The following is a 23,517-nucleotide window of genomic DNA, read 5'->3' as shown; positions in this document are numbered from 1 at the left end:
TCTTTTCTCAATAAAAGTTATAACTTGGGGATGTAATTATTTTATTCGCATATTTAAAGTAAATTACTCTATTATTAATTGAACAAAATATGTTTTTTTTGTCAAAACATCCGAATAGCACATAGTAAACCAATCAGACGGATAATTTATTTTGAAAAACAATAAAAGGAAGTAGTTTGACGATAGCGGAAGTGAGGTAAGTACGAAGCACGGTTGTTGACTTGACTTATTTATAATGGTATGAATTTGGAGTTTTATTCCCCTGTTTACATACATGGTGCATTTACACGTGCCGAAGCAGATTTTGCACTTACAACAGGAACTCTTAATTTCCTATCTTTATTTTTTGCGTGTGACTGTCAAGTTGTGTGAAGATGTGCACTCAAACGAAAGCTGCTGCCCGCATGGTAAACATCCCGCAGGCAGACATCGATCCGTCTGGAGTCTTTAAGTACGTCCTCATCAGAGTTCACAGCAAAGAGGAAGGTGACGACACGGAAGTTGATATAGTCCGTGGATACGGCTGGGCTGAGTTCCACGGTAAATGCTGCTGATATTGTTACCAAATAGTATAGCACAAAAAAAAAGAAATCTCCATGGCTATTTCTGTCATCCTGTACTGATGTCCGATGAGACGCTGTTGCAATATTCAGTTGTGTTGATAAAGTGAAAAAGATTTACTCATTTCAAATCTGGATGCTGTGCCAAAAATAGCCACGAGATGGCAGCCTAACAAAACAAACTTAGCATACTGTACCGGGTGTGTGCCATTGTCGTATAGCAGCTCTTTTTTTGCACAATAAGCAATGCAACACACATGAAAATCAATAGTGGTTAAGTTCCATAGAAATGTTTGATCTTCCTCCAAAGGCATGTGATATGAAATCACATTATCTGGTTTTTTTTTGCAGCTATGATTTGGAGACTGTCAACATTAAGTGTGACATCCAGAATGTAATCTTTTCGTAGTGCACATATTCATATGAAATAATTCCTCTTTGCATGTCAGCGGATATCTATGATAAAGTCTCGGAGGAGTTGGAAAAGGATGGTCTCCTGGACTGTGAGTGTGTCGGAGGGGGAAGGATCAGACATGATGCCCAGGCTAAGAAGATACATGTATACGGCTATTCGATTGTGAGTGTCCAGTCACGGTCCCCTTCAAATATTCAAATAACAGTGAAGTTAACAAGTGTAAGTGACTATTTCTGTGGTATTTTTTCATACAGGGGTTCGGAAGAGCGAACCACGCCGTAACCACTGAGAAACTGAAGGTTCAGTACCCGGACTATGATGTGACCTGGGATAACGAAGGATATTGAAATGAACTGTAACAAAAAATAGGATGGCCGCTCCTCCGCTGAGCTATACTTTAACATTATAGATCATTTTTATCATGAATTTTTCCATGCCACAAATACATCCCGAGACTATTAGGACTTATTTATCACTTAATATTCCAATTCTCAACTTATCACTTATTTTTATTCCACAGTGGTGACTTTTCTTGGTAGGACATTGAAAGATCAAAATGGGCAAGGGATTATTTAATAATATACCACGTGAAAGTTTTCAGAATCAATTTTATTGCCTTTGTCAGTTTTTACAGATTAATTGTTGATTTATCTGTAAATATATGAAACATCTATACCAATTTAATAACTTTCATTCGCATTGAGCTTTAAAGTACAAATCTTGATACATTTTTTTTTTGTATATTATTGTATGGTGCTTATGTACAGCAATATCCCTAATTTGGTTGAATTCAGCTCAAATAAATGCACACACTATGCAAAATTGGTGTTTCCTTTTGATTGAATCTGCAATTAGGACCAGAAGTGTTTTATGTGATTTGAAATCACCATGGATTTATAACAAGTCATTTAAATTTTTTCGTCTTTAATGCTATATATATATATATATATATATATATATATATATATATATATATATATATATATACGCACTTTTTTTTCCCTTAATGAATAAATCGAAACAACAATTCCATTTTATGTTGACTTGGATTATTTTTTAGACTATTTGCATTTTATTCAAGAATCTGAGCTGAAAGTCAGAAGTCTGAGGATAAAGTCAGATTTCTGGAAAAAAAAAAGTCAGAATCCTTTCTGTTCTTCACTGGCCCAAATTCTCTTGTGTAATCACCATTTCATTGATCTGAGAGACAGACTCAAATAGTTAATCATGGGTGTGGATTATATTAATTTGGGTATTTTTTTTTTTTTAAATAATCTTGTCTAACATTTTTTTTCAGGATGGAAAGTTTATTATTGTCCCTGTGTTAATAAGACAAACTCTAAAATTAATTGCACATTGAGGTAATTCTTTTCTTTTTATCATTAAAAAGATACTGGTACATTTTCTACATGTGTACATGCTCTATGTGAAATTTCTGCACATTCATTTGCCACGATGCCTTAATACACGTCAGTTGCATGCTGGGAGAGCTTAAAGTCCAGTTGTTATCTTTTCGGAAGAAAGGCAATAAGTAAAAGGAGGTAAAAGTCAGGTTCAGGATTGTCAGATTGTTCCTTGAGCTGCCGAGATGCGGTGGAAAAGGAGCTCTCTTCAGCAAATCAGGATCTCCGCCATTATCTTGGCTTTGATTCTGCACTTGGGTAAGTAATAGCATTTTTCACCGTGTTTCATAAAGTGTGTTTTATTTGCTCAGATGCAAGATGATGTTGAATTTGCCAAAGTGAAATCATTCCTTTTCATTCAAAGTGTTTATCTTGGGGCTAATTGACATCCGATACAGGACAAAGTCAATATTTGTACAATTTATTTTTTTGGGTGTGTGTAGTTATTCCAAATTAGTTTGATATATTAAAATATTGATCAGTTCTAGCCACACAATACACCTTGAGCTTTTATCAATCAGAGAAACACTTCTCGTCATGATGTAATCGATGTGGCTACCACAGTTATAGTTATTTAGAAGTGGCACGTTTGTGTCAAAACTAGACTCACTTTATTTTTATCAGAGTGAGGAACAAACAACCATAGACATGCAAATTATAATGCAGCCAATAAGTATGAGCCTCATCACCCCAAGAGAATATGCCGCGGTATGTTTGTCCAATGTGGTCTTCAATACATCTGATTGAAAGACCTTTGGATTGACAGGTGGCCTTTTCCCAGCATCAACTCACTAACTTTCCTTCTGGCCTCTGAGCCTTGAATTGTGCCATAAACTCTGACAGTCATGATAAGAGATCAAAACCTGGACATGCATGATGCAAAATTCCAATGCAATGTTGATTTTCCAAAAATAAAATCAATGCAAAATAGGAAAGCTCTTTTTAGATGTTCCCCTTGAGCTAAAACAGAACCATTCAAACTTGAATGAACATTGTTCTCTTCCTTTCACGCAGTTACTTCTCAACCATGTCTCAGCCCTGAGACGAAATGCGACTTTGTGTGTGACTGTTTGGATTGCGATGACGAACAGGACTGCGGTATGGTTCTTGATATTTCACATTTATTCAATCATTCAAGTCAGGATTGAGCTGGAAATTATTTATCTTGGTCTTTGGTATCTAAACTAGGGTGTGTGTGTGTGTGTGTAGATATTTTATAGCCACATTACTCAAACCCAGAATTGCAAGGCAAATTTAAACTCTTCTTTTTTCTTTTTTTTTTTTCCCTTTCAAGGCTACAGCGGGAAGGGATTTCAATGTGATTTTGAGGACATAGGAATATGTGGATGGAAGGACCAGTCCTTGAATGCAGCATACAGGTGGGAAAAGCGTCAAAGAGGTGACACACTCCCAGATAGCGGACCATCCTCTGATTTTACCACTGGGACTGCTTCAGGTATGACTTCAAAACAAATGAATCTAATCTTCCACTTTGTCCCAAAAGAAGTTGGGGAAAAAAGATCAAGTGGTGGAACTCGGCAATAAAATATATGTGTAATATGTTTCCCACAGGTTGGTTTATGGCTGTAACAGAGGTCAAGTCCTCTGGTGTCAAAACTGCCGTCCTTGTTTCACCAAAGATGCAAGAGTCCTCACCAACATGTCGCCTTCGTCTCAGATATTTCCTGTGGGATTCAGGTACGAAATGTTTTTTTTGTTGTTTTTTTCAATTACAACACATTATGACTGGACCGGAGCTCAGATATGAATGTAATGTCCTCGTAGGTGAAACGGATCTTGGCTCCTCTCCGCTATTTGCATCTGTCCTCCACAATGACTTGGAAAAAGCCATAGTGTGGCGGCCTGAAGCCACCAGCGTCCGAGGATGGAGGGAAGCCACTATCTTTCTGGGCCGCATCGCCGCACCTTTTCAAATCCATCTTAACTCAAACCGCTTGCAGGGGCAGAGAGGAGATGTTGCTGTGGATCAACTTGAGTTCCTGGACTGTGCTTTACGCTGTGAGCACCCAAAATTTCTCAATTTCAAAACACCACCCCACAATAAATTGAAATGATTAATTTCCCCACCACACTGAAAATATCTATGATACAGAACAGTAAATTAGGAATAGGAATAAAATGCTTTTTAAATTGAGTTATTCTCACTCCTTACTTCTCCAGTGCCACTACCTGGCAAAGAGTGTCCAGCCGAAATGCTGGCGTGCAAACGCGGGGGCTGCGTCGCCCAACGTCAGGTATGCGACGGCACTGATGATTGTGGCGATGGGACCGATGAGGAGAACTGTGGTGAGTAATCACAAACAAAGAAATGGCATTAAGTAGCTATATCTATCGAAAGATTCATTCAGTCTTTCTGGAGCTTTCAGTTGAGTCGCAGTTTGTCAGGTGGTAGAACACAACCTGAGATTTCTCCATCATGACTGAGGTCGCTGGATTTATTGAATAAAACCATGTTACTCAGTGCTAATAAATTAATAAATTGATTTGTATGATTTATAGTTAACTGCACTATCCTGTGGGTTGTGCCGTTAATCGAAATTCAAATACAATTACGATTGTCACACAAGTTGGGATAATTGTATATTAAAAAAAAAAAAAAAAAAAAAGCTTTTATGTCCAATGCGCTATTTGCTTTTTAAATACAAGGAAGTTGTACTTTCATTTATACATTTGCACTTTTTGGAAAAATTTAAAACAACCAATTTTATAAGTTTCATTTGTTCCGAAAGTAATTTACATTGTTTTTTCAAAGAAATATATTTGTTGTAATATGTTTTATTATGTTTAAAGACTTTCTTGGTTTTACAGGAAAAAAAAAGATCCTTTGAATAATAGTGATTTCAATTAATGCCAAAATAAATGTGATATCTTTTTTTTTTAATAATCGAGCAGCCCTAGCATCTAGTCAGCTATGATGAACTCCAGTTTCCCTGTGACCTTAACAAAGCTGAAACTGTGTGAAGATCGCCGGTATTGTCAATCAACACAACAGTTAAAATAGCACTGTGTAACTTTGTGCGTATTTGTGTGCAGAGGGATATCGGCGCTGTGACTTTGAGAAAGATTTGTGTGATTGGGACCTCAGGTCATTGTCCAATTTAAAATGGATAAGGACCAATCAGAAAAACATATCCATCACAGATCCTCTGAAAGGCCCAGGACGGGATCATTCCAGCAACAGCGCATCGGGTACTACCAATTCGAATTCATTATCCAACCAATCATTTATTTTACGCTATCTTTAGTCTCCTCTACTTACACTAAAGTTAACAAACATTCCAGGTCACTTCTTGTATGTCACGGTTCCCGATGGAGGGCTTAGAAAAGATTGGGCTGCTTTCCAAAGTCCTCGCCTTGAACCCACCAATAGTACTCATCCTTGCAAGGCAAGCTGACATGTTTGCTTCATTGGCTTTTTTATTTTTTTATTTTTATTTTTACATTCATGTCATTTGAGCCATGTCTGTAAACTTCCTGCTTTAGATGGTCATGTACACGCACCAGTTTGGGCCGAGGTCCGGTGGGCTGACGATACTGGTGGCTGATAAGACAATCTCACCAGTGTGGAAACGAGGTGGAGCTCTGGGTGATGTTTGGGTAAAAGCTGAAGTGGAAATTGTCAATAACTCAACTTTTCAAGTGAGTGTATCTCCTAAATCCACACACACAAAACACACAATAGTATTTTTGTTTAGACAAATCATTTTTCATCCAAGGCCAAACATTTAGTATGTGTATTTATCCTTGAAATAATAGTGTTGCTTCTTTATACATTTTTTTTTTCCTCAATTATTTGACAGATTCTTTTCATGGCAGCAGTCAGGGAACTCGCATACGGAGGTGTCGCTATCGACGACATTGTATTGTCTCCCGAATGCCGCACGTCAAATGGTGATGAGGACAAATTTTACTCTTCGACGCAATCAAATAGACTAAGAAATAGAGTTTCCTCGTTATATGAAGGAGTTGCATTGACACACTTTTTTTTCCAGAAAGTATGTGGTTGGAGAAATTCCCGAAATCTCCCAAAAACCCTTGCACGGTGCCTGAAAAGTTGTGTAATTTTGAAACCGACTGCGAGGGAGGAGAGGATGAAGCCATATGTGGTGAGTGTATTCAACTTGTTTGCTTACATTTACATGGTTCAGCAGGTCAAAGCATACATTGTGTTTTTCTCAAACAGAAACACAAAGAGTAATGAGCCATCTTATTGTGTTAGCATGGTATGTCGATAATTATGTCCACACCCTTGGTATCCTTTTTCTTTTTCTACCTGCAACTTTCATAAGTATACATACCTTGATGTTCACGCAGGCTTACGGCCGAAGCATTGGTGGAGGATTTTTTTTTTTTTTTCTTGGTGGGGAGGCATGTAGAGGATGGAAGGATGTCTTTTCACAAACCCCAAACATTAAAAAAAAAAAAAAACATTCTACATCTGTTCCCTATGGGAGAAAGGTGGAAATGTAAGAAAAAAAATTCCGTGTCCTGTCCTGGGGGGTCCAAGCATTTTTCAGGAGAGATGACCTTCACCACTAATTTTCACAGGGAATTGGTGGTTCTGCTTTATACTAACTAACAAAATTTAAAACTATGATTTGACTTTTGATCCGTACAATCATTATTCTAATGTTATTGTCTTGTCTGAGTCACAGGAGACTTCTCGTACCATAAAGGCAGCTCAGGCTGGACAGACGCAAGCATTGGGAGTCAGGGTTGGGTACTTCACCAACATTCTTCAGAAAAAGGTACAGATTGACACTGATCATTGGTTTATACAATTTATATGGAAAATAACCACACTATAAATACATGCTTGTTTTTGACAGAGGAGTACCTATATGTGGACGAGGCCCCAGGTCAGCAATTGACTGAGGCGCAGACACGGACCCCGCTCCTGGGCCCCTCCGGCCCTGCTTGCAACTTACAATTTGATTTTGCACTCACTGGAGATTCAGATCATATTGGTACACTTATCGGCTATATATTTTCTCCCAGGATATATACAACAATGATTTGACCATTTTATTTCTTGTCCCCAGGTGACCTATCGGTCAGATTGATAGACAGCAGGCAGGGTGTGCAGGCTGAATTGTGGGAGTTCAGTGGAAAAACAGGGATAGGGGAGGTGGAGTGGCAACCTGCACAAGTGGCCATCGGAGCCAGGAAACATCGTTTTCAGGTGCAACCGATGGGAAAAAAAAATAAAAAATACGTTAAATTATGACCAAACCCTGAATCATTTAAAAGATTTTCCATCTTGGCTCATCTTTTCCTTTTCTCCATTAGTTGGCATTTGAATCTCGTGTGGTAAAACTGTCCCCTTCCACCAAGATTAAAGTCAAAAACGTCCACTTCACTGGTTGCCATGCTGACTATTATCCAATTTCTTCAACGGGTAACTTTTATCATTATTTTATCAAGATCCAAACGGAATGGTCCGTAACACTCTGCTTTGTTTTGCATGGTTATTGGGAAGCAATGTCATGTAACTTTGAAGATGGGCTGTGTGGCTGGCATCAGGATAAAAGTGACAACTTTGACTGGACACTGTTTGATGGGATGGACCACACTATCGGGTTGGGTACGCTCATATAACTGTGCTTGATTTGAAAGGGTCTCGCTTCCTGAGTGCACGTTCATACAATTTATATGTATGCAATGTTTGTGGAACGGAGCTAAATAGTTGCACTAATCATCATTGGCAACATCTAATATGTTACATCACTGGAATTTTTTGACACTCTTGTCATAGGTAAAAGTCTTGTAGTGGACATGTGGGATTCCTCACTGCACGGTGTTTTTGGACGCTTACTGTCGTTGCCATTATTACCTGGTCATACCGGCCTCTGCCTGACCTTCTTCTACAAAATCTATGGGCCAAACAATGGTGAGGTACTCAGCCAGGATAGCTCATCTACACGGTTGTATCATATCTGAATATCATTATCTTCTCTTAGGGGCTCTCAATGTGAAGTTATTTGATAAGGATGGTTATGAGAAGTTGCTGTGGACCCGCAGTGGAGCTCACGGCAACATGTGGCATGAAGCACAATGCCCAGTGCCTCACCAGCTCACAACATATCAGGTATACCACAACGTCCTCCCACTTTTGCATTTAATATCTCACTTGGACCAATATTTACTCCATCCACAGCTGATGTTTGAAGCTGTACGCTCCGGTTTTGATGGCCAGGTGGCCATTGATGATGTGACATTGGTGGCCCGTCCCTGTTCTGTGCCAAGGTTGTGTTCTTTTGAGGGTCAGCAGTGTGGCTACATCAGTTCTGGTCCGGTTTATTGGGTCCATAGAAACGGACTAACTGCAAAAGCGACGGAACCCAAAAGCGATCACACTCTGGAGACAGAACTGGGTAATGAAAAGTACCCTTTTTGTCTCATACTGTACATTAGTCAAGTATACACTCATATTAATAACTCAAAAATACTTTTGATTGACATTATCAGAAAAGTGTTTCAACAGTCAATGTGTTTATTATTCAGGTTGTATTTTGGAGTAATTTGAAACCATACTGATATGCATTTTTACATCTATTTGGTTGCTCCACTTAGCTACTCACAAGAGTAAACTTTATTTATTTATTTATTTATTTATTTTTTTAATCAGCAACACTACATCAGATCCAGTGCAGTCAATGGAAAAACGGACACCTAAAGAAGGACTCATAATTAACAATTCTACATTTTCCATCCATTTTTTCCTGTTCTGTGTGCACTGTAGGTTTCTACATGATGGTTAAAACTGGAAGAAGTGTCCTTCCCCCTGGCGCAATCACAACTTTCACATCGCCTGTTCGCCAGGGAACAAGTCGTACTGAGTGTCTAAATTTCTGGTATCACATGGGAAGCGAGAATCCAGGTGAGTCCCCCAAACAACAAGAAGTCACACACATTATAAACATAACTGTGAATTATTTGCAGGCTCTTTGTCAGTGTATATAAAGTCAGTGAAAGGTGAGAGGGTCAAGATCTTTATGAGCAGTCTGAACCAGGGAAATGTCTGGCTCCATGGTAATGGCAATATCTCCAGCAACCTTCTGGACTGGCAGGTATTAAAATCATCAACTTTCACTGTAAATATCAGACAAATAAAAAGTCGAGGAGCTATCCTAAAAGAGATCAAAATGTCTAATTGATAATTGAATTTTTGTTCTTTAGCTGCAGTTTGAAGTCACAGGAAGAGGAGGAAAAGACACTCATATTGCGATTGATGATGTTTTCCTTTCTGCACATCCATGTGAAAATCAAGGTATGTTTATTCAACCACATACTCCAAGTTATTCTATTTTAGTCCATGTTTAATATCCTAAAAAATTATATCAGATTGACCTACGCAGTCTGTTTTTCATGCTGATGTTGGACATTGTCTTAGGTTCAAAATGCAGTCTCGAGAAAGGAATGTGTACCTGGAGTAACACTCAAAACATCAAGCGGGACCAACTGGATTGGGAGTTGACGAGTCACGAAAAAGAGAAGCACTACTTTACCCCCTTGGAAGACCACACACTTGGAACGGAGAAAGGTCAACCGCAGAACTAATCGATCGATCAATCAATCAATCAATCAATCAATCAATCAATCAATCAATCAATCAATCAATCAATCTTTTTTCTTTAAAAATCCCAAACAGAAGAATATGTCAAGGGACAGGGTGTGTCCATTCCACAATGACCATCTTTCCATCTCCTTCTTCCAGGTCACTTCCTGTTCATTCCAAGTAGCAACCGGACAGCAGCCAACCAGAAGGCTCACCTGCTGAGCCCTCATCTACCTCGGACAAAAGGCACTTGCTTGAAATTCTGGGCCTACAAACCATATTCATGTAAGAATCAGGTTTTAGAGATAGTTCAAAACAGTTTTGTTTTAAACCTGATTTGAAATGTTCTGTGAAAAACTGCTTTGTTTTATAACAGCCTATGCTTTTTTTTTTTTTTTTGCATATTGTAGCGGACAGCCAGCTAAGGGTGTGGACATTGTCCAAAGATCTTCTCAATGAGCAGCTTGAGGTGAAAGAGCTCGGAGGACCATGGAGACGCTTTGAGGTTGACATCGTGTCCACTGAAGAATATCAGGTTAGACTTTCACATCATTGAATCAACATTAATCAACCTCGTTGTGACATCGACTCTTATCTATTCTACTGTTGTTGCCAGATTGTGATTGAGGGACTCAAAGGTGCTATTGGTGTTCTTGCCCTTGATGACATTGAGTACACTATCGGTGTCAACTGTGCTAAAAAAGTCACGGATGGAGCCACAAGTAAAAAGAATCAAGAATGACATCTTTTTAGTTTAAAACAAAAGTCAGACTATGTTAAGTATCCAAAATGATAACAAATAAATTTGATTTCATCTGTAGCCTCAACTAAGCCCAGCAATGCAGGAGGGATTGCAGCATCAGTCATTGTGGTGCTGCTGCTGATTGGCACATTGATTGCCCTGCTTGTCTACTACCTACGCACCCAAACGACGGTCGGGGCTTCATCTCCCGAAGCTCACGCCGGTTTCAGCAACGAGACCTATGAAGCAGATCTCACGGTATGTTCAAGGAACTCTAACGATAACCTCAATCTGGCTCTATGTGTGTCTTTTTTTTAAATTTATGTTCTCCATATGAACAGGAAGACCACGTGAGAGTTCCACCAGCACAATCTCACCCGATGGCAGCTGGGTTCAACAATGTCTCTGTAAGTATCTATAGCATCTTTACACGACACTATAGGTACTATTTACCTCTACCCAATATTGTGTGCAGGTCTCTGCTGCTGTCAGAGAGAGGGAGGTGGCGTGAAAGTGGATGAAAGGTGGTCTCGCCAACTTTTGTGGCTTAGTGAAATTTAAGGCGATATCACAGCAGAAGAACTGCTTGTATCGGCCTTACATCACACACATACGCACACACACACACGCACATGCACACACACACAGGTACAAATACTTGCATAGTAAACAGTAAAATCAGCACGTATACTGTTGATGTATATCCGGTGATGAACTCGAGACTGAGCTCATTGCCGAAGGAAGTGAAGGTACATGTGGATAAATGTAGGAACGCTCCTTAAGTTAGAAAACACCATCTTCTCTAAGTGTGAGCATTCCCCGAGATGAAGCGAGACACAATGTCATGTAAGTTTGAAGCACAAAAGCTCGTGATGATGATAGGTGTTGTCAAACAACTGTGATGGATTATCAGGAGAAAGATTTTTTCCAAGGGCAATTCTAAATTAATAGGGTGCCCTACCGGGAAAGGAATGTTAGTCAAGAAAAGTCGACCGATTTCTGAAGGATATTTTACATGCTTTAAACCTGTGTAACTGATAAATACTGTACAATGTATACATTAAATTGATGAGCATTGAAATGTTTGGGACTGTCATTTTAATGCATACCTGGGAAGTAAGAAAAAGTATAGAGAGTATAAGTTGCAGGTAAAATTGCAGTAGCTTTAAATAAATGTTAAAATGTTAATCACCTGCCTCATATTCATCTTTTGATGTCAAAACCAAATGCCAATTCATTCCTCACGCAAAAAAAAAAAAAAAAAAGAAACTTTCTTTCCAGAAGCCGATGAGATCATTCTGTCCCTAGCAACAGTCTGGGCTCAGTAACTCTCCTCATTCAGTTGAAATACATTCATTTAAAGGATGCTTGTTGTCATGGTTGCATGGTTAGTGTGTGACCACATCTGCAGTCATTTGTGCCTGGTGTCTTGAAGGACCAAAGAGAAAGACTAACCAAGGGACACACAAAAATTGTGCTTTATTATTTTTGCCCTCATTATTTCTTAGGGGTGTTAATGCTTCAATCCTTTTGAATGGATCCCTTCGTGCTCATCTTCTTGCTCTACGTAATGATCGCGCATGAGCTGATCTGTGGATGGATGCAGCATCAAAGACAGAGTGTCAAGCGGTGCAATCGGACTGGACCTCTGATGCAGTCGAGGTGTGTCTGTTTGCGTGTGTGTGTGATTTGCTTTAGTCAAAGTTACGTCGGGTGTGATGTACTGTAATTGTAACTGAACCAAGAACTGAACCAAAAATGTCATTGTTAATACTTCATCCATACTACATAAAGTATTATTTGCTGACGATACAAACTTGTTTTTTGTTTTTCCACAAAAATCCAAATACACTTGAACAAATTATAAATAGTGAGTTAGTGAAAATAGACACATGGATTAAATGCAACAAACCCTAAATGTCAATAAAACAAACCATATGGTATTCCGCTCCCATATTTATAAGGACATGAACCAAATTTGCATAAAAATCAACGGACAAAACATTGAAAGAGTCAGCTCTACTAAATTCCTGGGCATCCACATTGACGAGTTCTTGAACTTTAAAAGACATATTTGATGATCTCACAATCAAACTGTCTAAATATGCTGCTTTGTTCTTCAAATTGAGACATTCCACTCACTGCACTTCTTATTCTGTACAAATCCTTGTTTGAACCTCATTTAAAATATTGCAATATTATACGGTGTAACACATTTCCAACCCATTTAAAAAAGCTTGAGATACTCCAGAAAAAAGTCATACGTGCCATAACATGGTCTGAGTTTAACGGCAATCTTCAACCGACACAATCTTCTGAGGCTTATTGAATACAACTATTTCCAGAATGCTTGTGTCATGTATCAGACTGTCCATAAACGAAACCATAAACTCTGTCAACTCATCCCAATCTGTACTCCCTGCCACACCTACACCATCAGGAATAGCAATCTAATCATTGGAAAAAAAACAGAAACAAAAGTCTACAAGCTTTAGCATTGTATGCAGAGGACCACAGACCTGGAATGAGCTTGATGGAACACTAAATATGTTGCAATCCATATCCATCTTCAAGGCAAATCAAAAAAAAAATCAACTATACTAAATTTTATAACGTGACTTCAAAATTAAGCCAACGTTCACACTGCAAGTTTTATGAATTCAGATTTTGGGGTGAGATTCCTTTTGTTTTTTTAACTGTTTACATTATATGATAAATGCGACATCAGTCAATTGAGTGTGTAAACCAAACGCATCTTCAAAATCACCCATATACCGAAGAAGCGACGTCAAATCAAAACCAAGTCGCTGGTTGGGAATCACTGCATTACAGAATACTGAATTTATTTTGTGTGTTCCCTCCCCAGCACTCGAGGGTGTCAAGGAGCATGGTGGAGAGGCAATCACTCATCCACAAATTCCAGGAGAGACCAGGACCTGAGAAAGTCCAGACGCATCATGAGAAAATCCTAGAGTAAAAAACAAACGGACGCACACGGTTTTTAAGACGTACATTAACTAAAGCTTATCACCTTGTTTTGAGGCCTTTATTCTTCTTTGACCAAGATCCTGATGTCGGAGCTCCCCTGTTAAGAAGAACATTAAGGAGAACCTTCGAGAAGGAAAACCCTCTCTGCAGCACTTCACCAAACAGGCTTGTATGGTAGAGTGGCCAGATGGAAGTCATTCTGAAGAAATCAACACATGGCACCCTGGCTGGATTATGAGACAAACTTCCTGGCTTCTATTCTACATTTATTTGAACTTTCTACTCAAAGAAAAATGCTGCGCATATTAAACATAACACTTTTTAAAAAATACAATTGAAGAAAAAAATACAAATGAAAAACAATGACACGGTTTATGTCAGCATGTTAAACACCAGCGCAAGCGTATTCTCAAGAATGGCCTAAAACACAAACAAAAAAAAGAAACCAACAGATATATTCACTGTTATAATACCTACCACGAAAAATAGATTACCGTATTTTCTGGACTATAAGGCACACCTAAAAACCTAAACTTTTCTCAAAAGCTGACAGTGTGCCTTGTAGTCCGGTTGCGCCTTATATATGGACCAAATTCCTACATTTAAACTGGCCCGAAGTATTGTGTCATGAAATCAATCATAAGTGGCCCGCTGAAGACTATGAATCATGAATCAAAAAGACTATGGATTATTTTGTGATTATTAAGTAATTTGTTGCATCTGGAATTGAAATAAAAAAGATAAAATGGCGAATAAATATTTGATTAAAAATCTGACATGATGCATTAATGGTGCGCTTTATAATCCGGTGCGCCTTATATAAGGACAAAGTTTTAAAATGGGTCATTCATTGAAGGTGCGCCTTATAGTCCAGTGCGCCTTATAGTCCGTAAAATATGATAGCTGGATTTCTGTGTGCATATGACTTACAGGGAACACAAGAAAACAGCATGTTTAATTTGCAGCATTGTACATTTGGAACCAAAGCGTTATGCTCGTGGTGCTGCTTTTTTCGGTTTCGTAATTCAAACGCATTGGGCGTATGGAACCACAATTGAAAAGGAACAAATATGGAGCATCAAGTTCAGCAAGATTTTTGTTGTTACTTCCAAGTGTCATAGCAAGAACCTATGTATGCACTGATCATGGTTTGTTATACAAGCCCTGGCAAAAATTAAAACCTTTTGATTAAAAGATAAGTCTTCATAATGGTCGTTTGCATCCGGAAAGGATAGTGTTTCTGGTGGCGATGCCTTTGGCTTGGAGTAAAGTATTTTCATAACGACGTAGGCTGGTCAGTCCTAAGTAAGCCTTTTTTCATGACTTTTTTCAGGCTTGTAATATTTGTCATTTTAATGTCACTGTGAGGCCACTCCTGTCCACTTATGGCCTTTTCTTTACTCTGTCCCTATCACATAGAAGATTAAAAAACAAAGGCCTTTATAGTTCACGGCCCGCAAATTGCGGAATGTAGTAAAAAGTAAAAATTGTCAAGGCTGGCATTCTATTGAAAAAAACAATGAGATTTTTACAATTTTCTATCTTAGTACTATAGTATTAAATGTGTGATGTTTATAATTCCTTAAGAACCAAGTTAATCTTAGTGACTCTTCTTCGTGAGATGTATTTTAGAAATAAGATGTATAATAATACCTAATTAGTACCCCGCCTTTGAGCCTCAGCTAAATTCAAGATTCAAGAAGAATTTATTCGCCATGTTTGAGCGTGCCAAACAAGGAATTTGACTTACAACACTCAGGACATGTGAAAATGAGCTATAATTACCCCAACCTAAACAAAATCAAAAGGTGGATCAAGCAAGTTTAACCGGTCATGCATGAACTAGGAAGTAGATTATTTATTATCAAACAACACAACTGCAGCATTAGGAAAACAAACCTTGCAAAGTTTGATGTGCAATAAGGACCTGCAATGGTCCTCACACTTATTTCTATTATAAGTGACATTTTCTCACGCTTTCTGTGTCAAGTCATCATCCATTCTTTGTGACTCACAGCAGCACTTGTAGTTTGCTGCTCCCGTGGTTCTTACTTGCAGCTGAGGCCTGTGAAGTTGCTGACATCCAATTTTTTTGCATCAGTGGTTGACTTTCCATCATTATATTGGATTTAATTAAGGTCACTGAACTGCAAGTATTGACTCATCTTATCGACTCGTAGTCAATCACTAACATCAGCAGGCACTACTGTAATGGCAAGTGCTTATGTTAATCACGAGTTTATGTTCACCTCAGCTAACCCTGTGCATTGTACTGAATAACTGGTTTATTTTCACAGGTCTACTTAGTTTTTATCCGACAAATTGTTGAAGCACTAAATATTTAAATTTACTTAGTCTCGTGCGGAACGTAAAATAAAAAAAATACAAATAAATAAAAAAATAAATAAAAAAATAAATAAAATAAAAAAATAAATAAATAAATAAAATGTTATCTAATTGCTGATATGTAGTTATAGTACAAATTCAGGTCAAACAATTACTGGCAATAGTACACACGCACACACTGACACAGAGACAGACAGATACACACCTGTCTGTGATGTCACTCACATCTTATAAAAGCGGACACGACTGCCAATCATTTGCAAACGGTTAAATACAACTAGTTGTGCTCTGCTGTGCTGCGCTGCTTTGTATTGTCTGTACTTTGTTGACAACTGAAGTCACCTCTGTCAAGGTAGGTTGTGTGCTTTATATGGATGACCTTCTGTAGGACTGTAAAATATAAATGATACAATTACAGTTCAGTGTATCTGTGCGACTCAGTTTATTGGTAAAAAAAAATAGTTGAAGGAGATGAAGGTAGTAGTAGTAGGTGAAAACCTTAATCATATATAAACTAAACAAATAAATATAGAATTCTTAAACCAAATTTACATTTTTTGTTGGGCATTAATTCCAATATTTGCTTCAAAAAGTCAAACTAAAGTCCAATTATATATGCTTTAAAGACTTTTTTTGGAAAAGATTTGAACTAAATTAGCTTTGAAGATTTTAGACAATATAATAATTACAAAACTTAAACTTGAATTTTTACCTTTTAAGCCAAAATAAAGATTTTAAGAAAATACAATGTTTTATTTTTTTAGTTTTTAAAGATTTTAAGAAAATACAATATACTACAGGATTAAAAAAATGAAACAAACAAATTAGATTATGCAATGCGCACATTATCTTTGAATCCAAATACACATTTGAATATTATGTGCAATCCATACATTATCTTTGAACCCAAAATGAAATCAGATGGCTGAAAATTAAAGAAATGTTAGCACAGTTGAACCACCAGTTGTTGCCAAATGGCATTGAGGAAAAAAACTGGAATTATATTGCTGAGTTTAAGGGAGTCATTAATATTATTATGTGCCAATCTCTAAATAGATTTACAAAATTACAATTGCATGACGTTATAAAATGTCATTACAGGATTGAAACCGCTTCCACGTAAATATGACATCAACATCGATGAGCTCTCGCCTGAACAAGGTTGTCCGTGAGCATTACATGAGGCTCCCACAAGGAGACAAATGTCAGGTGACTTACATCTGGATTGACGGAACTGGAGAGGGGCTACGCAACAAAACCCGGACCCTGGATGCTGAACCCAAAAGTATACATGGTAAATAAAATTTTAACAAAGTCTACTTCACGACATTTTTGTTATCAGAGAGGAGAACAAGCGTTAAGAACTTAAATGTGGACAAATAGAAATCTGATCGTAGTACGTTAAAGTTTTTATTTGGGTGAGTTTTCTGTTGTTATTCAGATTTATGCATCATTGTGATTACTGGTAGATATTCCTGAATGGACCTTTGATGGGTCAAGCACAGACCAGTCTGAAGGCTCCAACAGTGACATGTACCTCATCCCAGTGTGCATGTTCAGAGATCCATTCACACTTGACCCCAACAAATTGGTCCTCTGCGAAGTTTATAAGTACAACCGCCTTCCTGCGGGTACCTTCTGCCTATTTTTTTTTTTTTCTTGATATATCTGTGTCCAAAATGAAAGGGGAATTCTGCAACTGTTTTGTATGTTTTGTTTAGAAACAAATCATCGAGTAAGCTGCAAGAAAGTCATGGACCAGATTAAAGAACACCAGATATGGTTTGGTATTGAGCAGGAATATACACTCTTTAGTACTAATGGTCATCCATTTGGATGGCCTGAAAATGGATTCCCTGCACCCCAAGGTCAGTAAAATTGAAAAAGTCAAGTCTCAATCTCACCATGACATTTTGTGGCCAATGAACTGGTTTATACACATCCAGTCTCAAAGCGCCTCGCACTGGCAATGCAGGCATGAAATACTTTGGTTGGACTTTTTTTTTTAAGGTCCCTACTATTGTGGAGTGGGAGCAGACAGAGCTTTTGGACGGGATATTGCAGAGTGTCACTACAAGGCATGTCTCTATGCTGGGATCAAGATCTATGGAACAAATGCTGAAGTATTTCCATCTCAGGCAAGTATGAAAAGGAAACATGATTTACATTTTCATGGTGATGGTCATTTAGAGACCCACTTAGATATGTCCCTTTTTATTGTCTTCAAATTTCAGTGGGAGTTCCAGATAGGCACCTGCGAAGGTATTGAGATGGCCGATCAACTGTGGGTTGCACGCTTTTTGTTACACCGTGTATGTGAAGATTTTGGGGTTGTTGCAACACTGGATCCCAAACCAGTAAAGGGAAACTGGAATGGCTCTGGTGGCCATACTAATGTCAGCACCAAGAAGATGAGGGAAGATGGGGGACTGCAGTGAGTAAACATTTCTCCAAAAATATGTATGGTGGGATTTTGTAACTCCAAACTTCACACAAGATGGAAGACATTTTCTTTCACAAGTTATAACGGTTTCGAGGAATGTCTTACATGTGTTTCGTGTACTCGGAGAGGGCATTCGATCTGGTTGTATGGTGGACCGAACATCTTGATATGGACTGTTTGGTCGAGAGGCTCCAATTTGGAGGCCTCATTATTGCAGCTTTGCTTTTTGCAAATTATGTGGTTTTGTGAAACATATTTACACCTTATCATGCTTGCTTGAGTGAGGCTAGCTGGTTGCTATTAAGCACTTCCCCTATACATAATATATTGAATCTGTTTTTTTCAATGTGCAGACGATGAGTTTAAAAGAAATCCACTGGTGAAATAAATAATCACTTATTCGTTTTCCCTTCGATAACAGATACATTGAGCAGGCCATCGAGAAGCTGCGTAAAAGACACACGGAGAATATCAAAGTGTACGATCCACATGGTGGTCAGGACAACAAGAGACGTCTCACAGGAAATCATGAGACCTCCAGCATGGATGAATTCTCTGCTGGAATTGCAAACAGAGGTGCCAGTATCCGCATTCCCCGTCAGGTAGGTCAAGAGAAGAAAGGCTACTTTGAGGACCGGCGCCCTGCAGCCAACTGTGACCCGTACCTTGTGACCAAGGCCATCGCAAGCACCTGCCTGCTTGATGATGATGATGATGATGGTGTGAAGAGCATTGTTTAAAAATTTACTAGTTTTGAGTCGAAACTGTGTTCATGTACTGTCACAGAATCGTCATTTAAATTTGTTTCCTCCTGTCTGCGCTGAAATTAATTCCTGATGTGGAGGACACTTAACTAAGACTACAAGATTGAGTTAATTGTGTCTGCTTATAGCATTGTTAGAAATATGCTAGTTTTTTTTAGTGTACCTGAACAAATTAAGTGATTAGAATAGACAAAACTGATAATGTACTCTTTTCTCCCTTTGTTCATCTGGATTAATTTGATATAACTAACGAAGACGTGGGTTTGGTAAACGTCTCTTTATTTAACAAAACAAGAGTTCAATGAGCCAACAACTACTCCAGAAATAGGACCGGGCGTGTGTAAAAGCCATGTCCGAGCCCCATCCACCGTCCCCGGACAGCCACCCGGCCGAGCACCGGCCCCCGACTTCCATCCACGGAGGTGAAAGAGAGTTCCCATCGAGAAGAACCGGGCGTGCGTAAAAGCCATAACAGATTTTCAAACCTTCTGTGTCACTCCAAATCATTAAATCCTTCAAACTCTTCGTCCTCCGTGTCACTTACAAACAAAGCCGCTAATGATGCCAGTAGTACGCCCTTCATCATCTTCGTCATCCCGTGATCGAATCCGTCCTTTATGTAAATCAACTGCCGTGGCACTGACGTCACTTGAAATTCAAATTACAGCAATTCCCTGCGACATCGCGGTTCGTTTATTGCGGGTTCCTTGGTTTGTTTTTTTTGTTTTTTGGGGGAATTTTGAAATTTGAAGATTTGTGAGAAAAATTCACATATAAGTCGCTCCTCATTATAAGTTGCCCACACACCCAAACCTAGAAGAAAAAGGTGACTTATAGTCCGAAAATAACGGTAGTTAGAATTTGGGTTTTAAATTAGGTGGTATTCTGTAAATGTAAAGCTTTGTCAGAACATGTTCATCAATTCCTTGACTCGGCACTTGCGATTGAAGGAGTGTGAAATGAGATCTCCCAGAGGGGAGAGGGGGGGTGGGGCACATTGAGTAGCTACAGCTCCGTGTACACATAAACAAGTCCTGCCCTTATAGAGATCTCTCTGTGGACACCTGGATTCACCATCAACTACGTAAGTTTAATACATTGTACGGGCACATCTATAAATATACAATATGACAAACTGCTCAGTTTCAGTTTTTAAAGAATGAAAAAGTTAGGTCAAGGTTGCTGTATCAATGAAGTAATATTTGCAAGATTTGTAGGATTTTTGCTAAACCAGTGATTCCTATCTCATTTTACTCTATTATAAATATTTTCACAATGTAATTGAAGGTGGTGAAGAAATGACATACTCCATGCACGGAGAAACTGAGGTGGAGCAACTTCTCTTGTCAGAATTTTTTTCAATTGTGTGGTTCTTGCAAAGAAAAGCAAAAAAAAAAATCCATAGAAAAATCCACTAACATCTTTGAAGGTATGGAAATGACATGCTATTTTTATAGCCACCATATATGCTTATTTGTTGAGAAGAAATAGGTAGAATGGAGGTAGAACTTGATCCCAATTTGTGGGTTAAATTGTCATAACTTTTGACACCTGGATATGCAAATTGTGTGCACCTCAGTCAGAGACCTCAATGCACGGTGACCTTAATGGTGTCTTAAGATTCTGTTTTTGTGAATAGTCTACAATTCAAATATATCCGAATGTCTTTGCCAAATGGCAATAAAAGAAAAAACAACAAAATGAATTTACACCTTGTGGTTAAGTGAGTCAATGGTTAATTAGATGGGGACCAAACAAGAAAAGAACCCCAAAAAGAAACAGCGGTCCGATATGTGCAAGATAGTGCTTGTAGCAGAAGCAAATTTGCAACGCCTGTATCTGGGTGGGATTTTAGAGTTCCAAAAAAAGAAATGTATCAAATAAAATAAACCAAGAAGGTACATGCCAATTTAAACATGAGTACACAGCTGTTTCAGGCTTTTTAAACAAGCTTGGACCTGTCAGGTATTTGAATTCTACAGGTAACAAGTTCCACAGATTGACTCTTCTCCAAGTAAATATGACATCAACGTCGATGAGCTCTCGGCTGAACAAGGCTGTCCGTGAGCATTACATGAGGCTTCCACAAGGAGACAAATGTCAGGTGACTTACATCTGGATTGATGGAACTGGAGAGCGGCTATGCAACAAAACCCTAACCCTGGATGCTGAACCCAAAAGTATACAAGGTAAAGAGATTGTTTAAAAGATGATTTATTTCATTGCAACTTTTTGAGTTCAACACCTTAAATATTAACCTGATCCTGTAATCTAACATTGTTATCAGACAGGAGAATAAAAGTAGATGTCAAACTCATTTTGTGAATGTATCCATGTTTACTGTCGAATTATGATCATATGTAGTATGATGTTAGTCTTATTTAAGCCTCAATCTAATTGCTGGTAGATATTCCTGATGTCTCAACCACATATCAGTACAAAGGCTCCAACAGCGATATGTACCTCAACCCAGTGTGCATGTTCAGAGATCCATTCACGCTTGACCCCAACAAATTGGTCCTCTGCGAAGTTTATAAGTACAACCACCTTCCTGCAGGTACTTTCTGCCTTTTTTTTTTCTTGATATATCTGTGTCCAAAATGAAAGGGGAATTCTGCAACTGTTTTGTATGTTTTGTTTAGAAACAAATCATCGAGTAAGCTGCAAGAAAGTCATGGACCAGATTAAAGAACACCAGATATGGTTTGGTATTGAGCAGGAATATACACTCTTTAGTACTAATGGTCATCCATTTGGATGGCCTGAAAATGGATTCCCTGCACCCCAAGGTCAGTAAAATTGAAAAAGTCAAGTCTCAATCTCACCATGACATTTTGTGGCCAATGAACTGGTTTATACATATCCAGTCTCAAAGCGCCTCGCACTGGCAATGCAGGCATGAAATACTTTGGTTGGACTTTTTCTTTTCTTTTTTTTTAAGGTCCCTACTACTGTGGAGTGGGAGCAGACCGAGCTATTGGACGGGATATCGCAGAGTGTCACCACAAGGCATGTCTCTATGCTGGGATCAAGATCTTTGGAACAAATGCTGAGTCGTTGCCATCTCAGGCAAGTATGGAAAGGAAACATGATTTACATTGCCATGGTGATGGTCATTTAGATATTTCCCTTTTTATTGTCTTCAAATTTCAGTGGGAGTTCCAGATAGGCCCCTGCGAAGGTATTGAGATGGGCGATCAACTGTGGGTTGCACGCTTTTTGTTACACCGTGTATGTGAAGATTTTGGGGTTGTTGCGACACTGGACCCCAAACCAGTCAAGGGAAACTGGAGTGGCTCTGGTGGCCATACTAATGTCAGCACCAAGAAGATGAGGGAAGAAGGAGGATTGCCGTGAGTAAACAAATGGATGGATGAGATGAAATTATAAAGACGCAAGCCGAAAAAAAAGTTTCGGATTGAAAGGAAGCAACAGAATCGGACCTTTAGGCAATCAACTTGTCAGGTATATAGAACAGGTAATCACTCATTCACTTGTGTATGTTTTGATTACAGATACATTGAGCAGGCCATTGAAAGGCTGCGCAAAAGACACATGGAGCATATTAAAGTGTATGACCCACGCGGTGGTCAGGACAACATGAGACGTCTCATAGGAACTCATTACACCTCCAACGTGAATGAATTCTCTGCTGGAATTGCAAACAGAGGTGCCAGTATCCGCATTCCCCGTCAGGTAGGTCAAGAGAAGAAAGGCTACTTTGAGGACCGGCGCCCTGCCGCCAACTGTGACCCGTACCTTGTGACCAAGGCCATTGCAAGCACCTGCCTGCTTGATGATGATGATGATGGTGTGAAGAGCATTGTTTAAAAATCTCCTAGTTTTGAGTCGAAACTGTGTTCAGGTACTGTCACAGAATCGTCATTTAAATTCGTTTCCTCCCGTCTGCGCTTAAGTCAATTCCTCACTATCAAACACGGCCAAATAGTAACAGGCAGGTGCAGCATTTATGAATCTTGAGTCTTTGGGAGCAGGGATGGTAGCTATGTGTCAAGTATTTTGCATGTTGCATATTGAACTTGTTTACTCACATTTACTTGTATCAACTGGTCCATTTGTACCATTTGTATTTACAAATAAATGCAAACATGAACAACATCCAGTCACCATTGCGGAAGCATGAAATGCAAATGGTTGAGTTCGCAGCCTGGAGATTAAAGCCGCACTGGCTTTTGTGGAAGGCAAAGTTTTACCGTCTTGCTGGTTATTTTACGGCCAATTTTGTCCTGATGGCCTTTCGTTGCGAATGGTTCGGA

The 23,517-nt window shown here is 38.8% G+C and overlaps 5 protein-coding genes across 6 annotated transcripts in view; 4 read left to right on the top strand and 1 right to left on the bottom strand.

Annotated features, from left to right (window-relative positions):
• brcc3 (BRCA1/BRCA2-containing complex, subunit 3) overlaps positions 1-23,517 on the bottom strand; it is an 86,500-nt gene that overhangs the window by 46,226 nt on the left and 16,757 nt on the right. The window lies entirely within an intron of this gene.
• phpt1 (phosphohistidine phosphatase 1) lies at positions 172-1,787 on the top strand. 2 transcript variants are annotated; one of them, XM_085926225.1, is made up of 4 exons: positions 172-196; positions 365-540; positions 1,010-1,137; positions 1,230-1,787. In XM_085926225.1, the coding sequence occupies exons 2-4, from the start codon at positions 375-377 to the stop codon at positions 1,320-1,322; spliced, it is 387 nt and encodes a 128-aa protein (XP_085782351.1). In that variant the 5' UTR covers positions 172-196; positions 365-374; the 3' UTR covers positions 1,323-1,787. The 2 variants fall into 2 exon arrangements, with proteins under 2 accessions (XP_085782351.1, XP_085782350.1); XM_085926224.1 differs by having other exon boundaries at positions 191-238.
• mamdc4 (MAM domain containing 4) lies at positions 2,564-11,697 on the top strand. The gene is made up of 29 exons (XM_085926586.1): positions 2,564-2,636; positions 3,393-3,476; positions 3,673-3,834; positions 3,951-4,076; positions 4,164-4,397; positions 4,560-4,685; positions 5,433-5,588; positions 5,682-5,785; positions 5,883-6,038; positions 6,200-6,290; positions 6,392-6,505; positions 7,055-7,147; positions 7,229-7,366; positions 7,442-7,581; positions 7,689-7,797; positions 7,879-7,983; positions 8,155-8,289; positions 8,360-8,487; positions 8,557-8,773; positions 9,142-9,279; positions 9,342-9,469; positions 9,579-9,669; positions 9,793-9,942; positions 10,117-10,242; positions 10,368-10,492; positions 10,574-10,679; positions 10,779-10,957; positions 11,041-11,106; positions 11,175-11,697. Exons 1-29 carry the CDS (start codon positions 2,564-2,566, stop codon positions 11,208-11,210), a joined length of 3,636 nt encoding a protein of 1,211 aa, XP_085782712.1. The 3' UTR covers positions 11,211-11,697.
• Positions 16,304-19,216, top strand: LOC147047911 (glutamine synthetase-like). The gene is made up of 7 exons (XM_085925808.1): positions 16,304-16,385; positions 17,135-17,327; positions 17,503-17,664; positions 17,755-17,901; positions 18,044-18,171; positions 18,268-18,467; positions 18,898-19,216. Exons 2-7 carry the CDS (start codon positions 17,159-17,161, stop codon positions 19,214-19,216), a joined length of 1,125 nt encoding a protein of 374 aa, XP_085781934.1. The 5' UTR covers positions 16,304-16,385; positions 17,135-17,158.
• On the top strand, positions 21,258-23,071 carry LOC147047910 (glutamine synthetase-like). The gene is made up of 6 exons (XM_085926935.1): positions 21,258-21,429; positions 21,648-21,797; positions 21,883-22,029; positions 22,182-22,309; positions 22,394-22,593; positions 22,756-23,071. The coding sequence occupies exons 1-6, from the start codon at positions 21,261-21,263 to the stop codon at positions 23,069-23,071; spliced, it is 1,110 nt and encodes a 369-aa protein (XP_085783061.1). The 5' UTR covers positions 21,258-21,260.

This window comes from Syngnathus leptorhynchus, chromosome 12, assembly GCF_054491065.1.
Source record: "Syngnathus leptorhynchus isolate UIUO chromosome 12, UIUO_Slep, whole genome shotgun sequence".
NCBI classification, from domain to species: domain Eukaryota; kingdom Metazoa; phylum Chordata; class Actinopteri; order Syngnathiformes; family Syngnathidae; genus Syngnathus; species Syngnathus leptorhynchus.
The sequence above is the reverse complement of the archived record's forward strand: the minus strand, read 5'-3'. Positions and strand labels throughout refer to the sequence as shown.

What these genes read in the sequence shown, in the direction of transcription:
- phpt1 (XM_085926225.1), top strand. Translation starts at nt 375, where the DNA reads ATGTGCACTCAAACGAAAGCTGCTGCCCGCATGGTAAACATCCCGCAG. An exon ending in CGGCTGGGCTGAGTTCCACG is followed by an intron (nt 541 to 1,009) that starts GTAAATGCTGCT and finishes TTTGCATGTCAG; the next exon opens with CGGATATCTATGATAAAGTC. An exon ending in ATGTATACGGCTATTCGATT is followed by an intron (nt 1,138 to 1,229) that starts GTGAGTGTCCAG and finishes TTTTTCATACAG; the next exon opens with GGGTTCGGAAGAGCGAACCA.
- mamdc4 (XM_085926586.1), top strand. Translation starts at nt 2,564, where the DNA reads ATGCGGTGGAAAAGGAGCTCTCTTCAGCAAATCAGGATCTCCGCCATT. An exon ending in TCAATAACTCAACTTTTCAA is followed by an intron (nt 6,039 to 6,199) that starts GTGAGTGTATCT and finishes ATTATTTGACAG; the next exon opens with ATTCTTTTCATGGCAGCAGT. An exon ending in ACCAGCTCACAACATATCAG is followed by an intron (nt 8,488 to 8,556) that starts GTATACCACAAC and finishes CTCCATCCACAG; the next exon opens with CTGATGTTTGAAGCTGTACG.
- LOC147047911 (XM_085925808.1), top strand. Translation starts at nt 17,159, where the DNA reads ATGACATCAACATCGATGAGCTCTCGCCTGAACAAGGTTGTCCGTGAG. An exon ending in TGAACCCAAAAGTATACATG is followed by an intron (nt 17,328 to 17,502) that starts GTAAATAAAATT and finishes GATTACTGGTAG; the next exon opens with ATATTCCTGAATGGACCTTT. An exon ending in AGGGAAGATGGGGGACTGCA is followed by an intron (nt 18,468 to 18,897) that starts GTGAGTAAACAT and finishes CTTCGATAACAG; the next exon opens with ATACATTGAGCAGGCCATCG.
- LOC147047910 (XM_085926935.1), top strand. Translation starts at nt 21,261, where the DNA reads ATGACATCAACGTCGATGAGCTCTCGGCTGAACAAGGCTGTCCGTGAG. An exon ending in TGGATTCCCTGCACCCCAAG is followed by an intron (nt 22,030 to 22,181) that starts GTCAGTAAAATT and finishes TTTTTTTTTAAG; the next exon opens with GTCCCTACTACTGTGGAGTG. An exon ending in AGGGAAGAAGGAGGATTGCC is followed by an intron (nt 22,594 to 22,755) that starts GTGAGTAAACAA and finishes TTTTGATTACAG; the next exon opens with ATACATTGAGCAGGCCATTG.